The following is a 9,116-nucleotide window of genomic DNA, read 5'->3' as shown; positions in this document are numbered from 1 at the left end:
CACCGGTTAATTTCCTTAGCTGATGTGCATGTGGAAAAAAAAGCCCGCCGCCGGCGCGTCTAGCAGACTGCTTCGCCGCCGAGAGGGCACGGCAGCGTCTTCCGCCCCAGTGATGTCAGGATGCCGGGGAAGCACCAATCAGAGTCTCCGTGAGTCATGCCGTGGAAACGAGTTTCCACAGGAACTGGCTGTTCGGCGCGATGTTCCGCAGTTCACGGCTGCCGCTTAGCTGCGTGTCACCAGTGTCGCTCAGTGTTGTACACGTTCCTCTAAAACAGCAACGAAATCTCCTTCCTCGTTCCTTTCCAATTGTGAAACGGTATCCCGTTACAAGTTCCTTTATTGCAAAAGGAACGCATTCCAGTTTCACTTAGAACATTGGAACGTCTCATTACATTAACGTTACATTTTGTTTTTATTTAAATATGGTGTCGAATAATTCTGAAGTGAAATAAAGTGAGAAATTTAAAACACACCGACCAATGTATCTTAAACGAATGGGAACACCGCCGGCAGCAGAATATCTGGAGATAAAAAGAATACACAGAAACGCTCTCAGACTAATTTTTTTAGGGAGCACCGGACAAACTCCAGACATGTTTAACTGCTGTTTTTTTTATTTTATTTAGCTTTTATTATGGGTGAAACACATACTGCTATTTCCACTTCAGCCTTACAAATGCACAGCAATGTATCTTCGCTTCAGATGTGCAAATAGTAAGTTACTCACACGCAGGAACATAATCAAATTTCTTGCATAAGAAACTCTGTCAAAAGGAACATAGCCGTTAAATGCATGGTTATTCAATATTGCAGTGCATTTAAAATATCTTACAGGCCCTTTGCAGGCAATTGAGTAAGCGGGTTACAAAAGAGAAGCTTTGCGGATCGTACTGCACAGGTTTGCGAGTACAAAACACAGAAGAACAAGTAATGGCTACGAGGTTCGCAATGCTAGTTTACGTTAGAAGACGATAACAAGTACAAAATCAACCACATGCACATGGTGGATTGGCCCACACTTTTTATTCTCTGGTTGTGAAGCTGAGGTTAACGGTGTTTGCGCGCACAGATTTAAACAGTGTTTAATGTTGACCTAAACTGGCGGGGGAAAAATCAGCAGCGATAAGATCGCCGTGTGATGCGTCAGCGATGAAGAAGAGATAAGTGCGTACGCCCAATGTTTTGTCAATATCACGGGAGCGGCGACTGTTCGGTTGATCAGCGCCGCATGACGGAGTGGTACGGCAAACACGACGAGAGTTGGCGCATGCGCACTGGGCACTCGCTGCGCAGGCCGTCGTCTGCTGGGCTCTACTAGGAACTGAGAGCAGCCCCTAATTGTTTCCTTCGCTTATTACACTGCTTTGCATTCTCGCCGTTAGCAAAGCAGTGTGACTAACTAGAAGGTTTTGTTGCGCCAATACTTTTCGAGATTGTTCGTGGAATGCTAAGGTTGGTGCTATTAGTCACTTTCACTTGCCCCCTTACACCGTTAGCGGCTGTCCGGCCGGCCGTGTGATAAGCAACTGAAAAAAATCGGGGGCACCGTTTTTCTCTTGGGAAAGCCCAGCAGACGACGGCCGACGCAGCAAATGCTTAAGGCGCATGCGGCAACTATCGCAGAGTTTTCGGAATTGCTCCGTTAGGGGGTGTGGATCCAAAGCACAGCCGACGTTTCCCTGATATGGATACAAAACCTGACGTAATAACACTGTTTTCTATCAAAAGAGATAATAGATTTGACTGTTTCCATGTCAAGGAAAACGGAGCATAACTATAACGTTCCGTATTTCGCTATATCTTTGGCAATACAATACCAATCATTTCTTTGGCGTAACAGTAACCTAAGAGGGAAGTACAAGCTTTTCTGTCACAAAGAACAAAAAGCTTGAAATTTCTCCACAGTTCACATAGTAAACTGGTGGGTCACGTGATTGAATTCAATAAAAAATAAGAAAACGTACTGTTTTATTCATTACAGCGCTTATTGAGGTGGAGCTGACGAATGAGTAAATCGGTGGCATCGGTACCCCGCCGTTATCAGGCGTCCCGTTTCACTGCCCTCAGGCTGGCTTCAGACTTGTCGCAACTGTCGTAATAGCTTTACAGAATGAAGTCCTTTCCCCTCTCAGCCAACCGAACTGCGCGAAACTACGTTTTGTTACGTCCATAGCGCACGATATGGCTGTTTCGTCGGTATAGTCTGAACATAGCATTGCACGTCATACAACCGATGGGCCAAGGCCGCATTTTGTTGTGATCACGCCATAAACTTGTAACATAGAAGCCGACAATAGCACGGCGGCGGTGACGGCCGGGAAGGTGACTGATAACGGAGCAAAGATTGCATTCCAGCAGAGAGCTGAACTATGCTACTAAGTGAGATTCGGATAAATAAATAGCAAAAAATATTGTGATATTGCTTAGCTCAACGCCCGCCTTTCCTTCGCTTTTAGATCAACGTTAATTGATCGCCTTGTGGTGCTGAGGCCAATTTAAACCTGAACAACTGTGTTTCTTTTGCCGGCCTCAGCCGCCGTCCCATATCTATGCCAAGTGTTTTTACATACTTTATGCGCGATATTTGATAGCTTGGTTGTGAGCTTTAAAATCTAAGCGTCAAATTACAGTGCATGTCATCATAGCTTTACGTGCGTCGCTTCACTGATTGCTTACGTTTTCCCTGCGCAAAAAACTCGCCAAATTCACAGGGCATTTATGAAAATGAGAATAGGGCCTGAACACTACACGCATGTCCGGGGGCGACCATGGGGGGAACACAAGCAAAACATATCGGCCGCGTGAAACAGCGCGAAAAAGAAAACGAACGTGAATAGAAAAACACCGACCGTCGCAGTCCTGCTACCGGTTAGTTTGCGCGTAGACTCCGCTCACATCGGGTTTTGGCAGCGGTCGTACTAATATGGCTACCAAGAAATGGCACATTGGAAGGCGTCGGGGTACTCTCTACCAATCGTTTCCTATACGCAATCATGCGCCGACTCTTTGAGAACCCGTTTTACATCCACCATACTCCGACCGAGCACTGACAAACTATTTCTTACACTGTGGCACTGATCCAGCGCTGACAATCTCCCGTGCTAAGACATATGAAGCACGGCTGTTTTCAAACTAACCCTGGTATTCTGAATCCTTTCTCTACTCAAGCCTCCAATGGAGAAGACCCTTGAAATTGATTTCCCCATGCATGAGCATTTCGGAATCCTCCCCTCAGCCGAGTGGAGGGAGCGAATGGAGTAGAGGAGGACTCGAAATACGGCCCTGAATTTATCCTGTGATGTCAACCTTCAGGTCGCCAGGGACCAGGTGCCAAACGTGAAAAATTGGGTGTGGGGTCACAAACCTGCCCGACCTCGTCGTCGGAAAAGTGGAGCTCGCATGTGAGCTACTCCTTTATCTTGGCCACCTTGCCCAGCTTGAAGAGTTAGAGGACCATGGAGGCCGTAAATGACATTCGATGGGCTTTTCTTTTCGTATAGGTCGAACGGTTCCGGGAAGATACTCGGGAAAGTCGATGGAGCGCATCGCCTTCAGCCAGCGGTTGATGTACGTGTGTCGGAAGCATCGGCCCTGCTCCCGGAGCACGCTCTTGTCGGCGTCGTAGATCTTGCGCAGGGGAATCTCGGCCGGCGCGAAGACGTGCGACAGCAGCGCCACGTAGACGCCATTGCGCAGCGACTCCTCGAGCCGCGTCGCCGACGGCAGCTCTTCCTCGATGAACGACGAGAGCCACAGCCGGGTCTCCTCCAGGTGGCACAGGTACAGGTAGGCCATCCGCGGCTGCCGGCTCTCGTCCATCTCGTCCGACGACGGCCAGAGCTCGTCGTACACGTCCTGCCCCGTCGACGACATGTTTCCACGATGTGCGCTCTGCGGTCCCGGCGGTGAAATTGCTGAGGGCACCGAGCGGTCAACTGAGAAGCAGGGCGTCAAGCCCTTGCGAAGCACACCTGAAAGGTGACTAAGAAATCTCTGTCGCCGAGAGCGGCCGCAATTGACGAATGGAGGACACCTTTCAATCTCGTATTCGATGGCAGGGTCGGCCGCACCAACGCGATGAGTCAGGCCTTAGACTGGGCTGCTTCGTTCCGCTCTCTTCCGCCCCCCTTTCTTGAATGATGTTGATTTTTGGTTGGTTGGAGCAAGAACAGCAACGACGCGTGCCCCCTGTGGGGGATTGGCCAGGTCAAATTGTGGTCTCATTTTTGAAGAAGCGTAAAAATAAAGGTGAACATCGAAGTAATAAAATTGTGGTGAAGGCGATGGCGACGTTTTGAGAGCCTACCAACTGCTGTAACAATAGATAGGTTAACTTTCAGAAATAAACATGATTTTGGTTGTGGCTAGAACTACCAGTCTAATGCAGTGGTTTTTGCCAAAAAGCAGCACTGTCCAGGGCTTGACAATGATTATTTAGTCAAAAGAGAGACAAAGTTATTTCTGGGCAGCCCCTCACTGGCCAATCCCCATTAGATGGTAACGAGCCACTTTTCTGCCATCACCTCCACTACACCGCTACCTTCATTAAGAAGAACACCTTGTCCCAATAAGAACAAGGCTGTGTCTAAAGCGCCTTCAGACGGTACTATAAGCACCCCACTAAAGCGACGTCCACCAACCTTTCGGTGAAAAAATGCCGTGCCTGGAACTACTTCGCCCTCCATTTATATATAACTAAACAAAGAAAACTAAAATTACCTATCGAAGAGAAAAAAACTTATTTCAAACACTTAAAACTTGAGACATACCTGAGAAAATAAATATTTTTATTTTAGCTAAAGATGTAATGAAAAGTACGCTAGGTGCCGGACTCGAGTGTCGGCGTACGGCGCTTTAGCTGTGGTTCCAGCGCTGGGCTGAAGTACCGTCGGGAGGCACGACAGACACTGCGTAAGCACGATGTCAATGTTGGCGCAACCTTCAGACATATTTGAGATGAAGCAATGGGAACCCGACCTACTCTCTGGGTACTGCTCGGCGACATTACAGAATCTTGTTTGACGCCTGCATAACAACACAATGCCGAGATACACGAAACGGAGATTGTAACGGGGGCCCATAGTTTTATTGCGTCCTTTGAATGCTAACGTGCCGTTTATTTCCCTGAGTTAATACAATGCTTTGTAGGCTGTAATCGGAGCTGAGCGAAGCACCAAATGCATGTTTGTACAGTCCACCGCCGCTTTTAATAGTTTCATAAAAACTACATGTAAAAGTAAAAGTGAAATGTGAGTACGAATCCACTTCCACCGGTGCTCAAAGCGCAATGCCTCTAAGCCACCGGGAAGGGATAGTAAAACAACCTCAAAAATGGCGTCGGTCCCTTTTATTTACAATTTTTGGCCTAAGACAGGCGGGCACAGGCGGCGTTGGGCTGAGTCGGGTGAAGCAGGCCGACCTGTGAAGAAATAGCAATTTATTAGTGAACGTTTCGCGTTTCTCTTACGCAAAGCCCGACAAACGAAAGCTAGCAAGAATATTTGCAAGGTTTTCCCCAAATCTGCCCGACATTGGCGAATAGTGGTCTTAAAGAGCTAAGCTTCGCCCAGTCATCATCATCATCACCAGCCTATCTACGCCCACTGCCTCTCCCATTAATGTCCAATTATCCCGGTCCTGTGTTGACTGCGACCAATTTATCCCCGCAAACTTCTTCAACTCATCTGCCCATCTAACCACGCTTGCCTTCTCAGGGATCCACTCTGTTACCCTTAATGACCAACGGTTATCTTTCCTTCGCATTACATGCCCTGCCCACGTCCATGTCTGATTAATTTCTACTAATATGTCCTTAACACGTGTTTGTTCCCTGACCAACTCCGCTTTCTTCTGGTCCCTTAATGTTACACCTATCATTTTCCGTTCCATTGCTCGCTGAGTCGTCCTCAATGTAGATTGAACCCTCCTAGTGAGTCTCCACGTTTCTGCCCCGTAGGTGAGTAGCAGTAAGATGCAGCTGTCATACACTTTCTTCTTCAGGGACAATGGCAGACTGACATTTATTACCTGCACCGCGGCGGTGCAGCGGCGGCGTAGAGGTAGAGCAACCACCTCGCTTGCAGAAGTACCGTGGTTCGAATCCCGGTGCCGCACAATTCCCACCGGATTAAAAAACATCCGCGTGTTGATGGAATTGCAGAATGAGGTTTGGGGTACGACCTGATCCCGGTGACCATTGCCGTTAACGCACTCCCTCACCAGAGCAGGATTAGCCACCCTGGTGTAGTAATGGGCACAACCTCACATGAATACGTCAATTAACCTCGCTGAGTACTACAAACATAATCAAGACCCAGCGTGGCGATGGAGAGTGCGCCCCGCTGCTCCAGGCACGCACGGGATTCGTGCTCGCACAGCCAAGGCGACAGCAGCTATTGGGCGAAATGCACCGTGTCGGCAGTGTGGAGCCCAGAATTAGACGATAGAGCATGTGCTCCGCGAATTCCCAAAGCTGAACGACCGAACATCAAGCGACGACGTTAGCCGACAGCCTGGCATTCACGGACACCACAGAAGCGAAAGATCAGCAAGCCTCGCACACCATATGATGACTGCGTCGTCTGGAGCGACACTGCCAAAGTTTCAAAAACGTCTCCACCCGGAGCACATCCTGCATGATCAGCAGCTGGGGAGATAAGTGGACCGCCCACCGGGCCCGTTGGCAGCCTCACTTTCTGCCGCAACCGGAGCGGCCTGCCCCGAGTAGAAAGGGATCAGGGCCACGGACTAACTAACTTTCCACTCGGGATTGAAACGTGCCCTGTAGCAGCGACAATGCGTCGAGCGCGCTCGAAAAGTCAATCGCGCTTCGCCTCAATCCGGATATCAAAGTGTCCGTGTGACGAAGTGGATTCTAAATAATGCTGCTCTCTCCGCTCGCCCTCAATCGTTGCGCAGTATACATTGCCGCGTCGGCAACAAATGCCTCCGTTGGTAGACCCCGCCGCCCTTAGCGAAGTGCGAATTAATCGCTAGCCCGAGATCGTGCCTACCTGGACGCCTGGAAGGGTGCTACTAGGTGCTACCGTCTCCGACAGCACTTCCTGCGCCGCGGGGTGCGCCGCTGCTCTTCAGGCTCGGATTCATCGCTGCTTTCGGGCGCCTCATTACCGCCGTGCTCTTCGCTGGGAAAGCAATACCAGCAATACCAATACCTCATTAAGGCAGTATTCACAAAGGCAGTTGGCGCGACGTCGGCCACGAGAAAGGCGCCAATCGCAGCTCGTAGCAAGGTAGCAAGAGAAGGATTTCGGACACTAACCGGTAATGGCGCTGCGCCGTCCAGCGGTAGAACACCGTCCGGCAGCTTGGAAACGGGCATGCCCGAACGCCCCCCATGATGAGGAGATGCGTGATAAGGTTGTGTGCCTCATCAGGCCTGCGCGAAGAAAAACAGGGCCGATAGAGATCAGCCCCCCAGAAATCACAATCATATCACGAGACACGGTGAGGCGAGCAAAAAACTACCGGTGACTTGGGACGGAGCCCTTTCTGCAGTAGCCGCAGCCTTTTCCCCGGAGGGTCCCATCCTCATGGTACGTGCATGACACGCAGGTGAGGTGCTGGCGGCTACAGATGACAGCGTTGAGCGAGGGCTTGTGGCACCTGGCACACGACAACCTGAAACAACACCACAGGAAAGTGAATTACAAACGCAATTAAATAACGCCCCGCATCCCGGGGACTTCGCTCACCTAATTTCTTTCGTCGTACGGCTGCTTTCGCACATAGCTGATTTTTTTAGTGCGGCTGACCGTTAAGCCGCGCTCCACGCCTCGGGCTCCTTGCCCGACTGCTAAGACTCGCCTGCTCCGCCTGGGCCGACGCTATGATGGCGGCAATAGGGGCGACCGGCAATATATATCCTCTGTCACCACCATTCCTCCGCGCTTCAAAAAGTTCGGCAGCAAGTAGTGCGGTAATTGGACCCGGGTTTCTTTAAAAACCCAAAGCATTCAGAGACCGGAGACAAGACGCAGTTTACGCACCCCGATGATTTATTGTGCTCTAAAAGTAGTTGGGGCATGAAAAGAGCGTCCGCTTGTATCCCGAACCGAGAATCGAACCCACAACTTTCGCGTGCCAGGCGTCTATTGGACTGCACTAATAAAACCATGGAGGAAAAAAAAGCTTAGGAGAGGCCCCCAGCTATCCCCGCGCATTGGCAAAAGTGTGGAGGAAGTCACGTGTTTTCGGCGGCCATTTGAAGTCGCGTTAGCAACGGCGTCCTAGCAACAGCCCGCCCGCCGTTCGCCAGTCACGGAGGAAAGGCAGCGCCTGCCTTGTCGTCCGATTGCGAAGATTGCTGCTTCGCTTTGCTGCACTGTGGTCTTGCGGAACTCGAAAATGATGCTGCGAGTTGCGACAGCTGCGCCGATGTGAATATGTCATTTAATTTCTACTTGCAAGTGCACCTTGTACCGCGTCAAGCTTTTGCTCCGGTCGCGATCACGACGCGCCTATTGAAGTGCAGATATCGTGAACGCGCCGTCCCGTCGTACGCGCGGACACCCGTCAGGTAGATTTTCGGGAAGTGATACATGGTGTGCAGTACGTAGGCGACTTGCAACCGAACGATTCGCAACTCAATTTTTTGGTGATCGCCGCTGCAATATATAGTTTGCTAGGCCGGCAATGCGCGGCAGTGCCTTTGCAACTGTTACAAGGTAGATTCCCAGTTGATATAATTCCATCGTCCTATTACCTTAGTAGGTGTCCGTCTGTTGACTGGAAGAGTGCTGGATCTGGAATCTGGATCTTTTTGTGGTCTCGCTCTGGATTTCGCTTTTCAACGCTTCATACTGCGAGGTTAGTGTATGAACGTTTTCAACTGATATCACCTTGAATTTATTGACACTGAGACAACTTGAAACTTGGCGAAAAAAAGTTTATTGACGCCACCCACCCTCTCATTTTTTTTTACTCAATAAAACGTTTTGCCTCCTTCTCCTCCTCCTCCTTCGCAAAAAATTCTATCGAAGGCACGCGAACAACGGTAAAAACATTCCACAATTTTTTAGCGTAAAATCTGCATGAAGTACTGCTTACCTATATATATAGAACGGCCGTTTAATTGACTAGTCATCTCTGGG

At 49.8% G+C, this 9,116-nt stretch overlaps 1 protein-coding gene across 1 annotated transcript; it reads right to left on the bottom strand.

Moving 5' to 3' along the window:
- Positions 1–5,335: 5,335 nt before the first annotated feature.
- Positions 5,336–7,850, bottom strand: LOC144139344 (uncharacterized). The gene is made up of 5 exons (XM_077671719.1): positions 7,719–7,850; positions 7,492–7,644; positions 7,286–7,402; positions 7,017–7,148; positions 5,336–5,422 (listed from the first exon to the last, which is right to left on the bottom strand). The coding sequence occupies exons 1-4, from the start codon at positions 7,751–7,753 to the stop codon at positions 7,046–7,048; spliced, it is 408 nt and encodes a 135-aa protein (XP_077527845.1). The 5' UTR covers positions 7,754–7,850; the 3' UTR covers positions 5,336–5,422; positions 7,017–7,045.
- Positions 7,851–9,116: the final 1,266 nt, after the last annotated feature.

This window comes from Haemaphysalis longicornis, unplaced genomic scaffold (assembly GCF_048455015.1).
Source record: "Haemaphysalis longicornis isolate Haplotype H1 unplaced genomic scaffold, Haemaphysalis longicornis Haplotype H1 scaffold_5, whole genome shotgun sequence".
NCBI lineage: Eukaryota > Metazoa > Arthropoda > Arachnida > Ixodida > Ixodidae > Haemaphysalis > Haemaphysalis longicornis.
The sequence above is the reverse complement of the archived record's forward strand: the minus strand, read 5'-3'. Positions and strand labels throughout refer to the sequence as shown.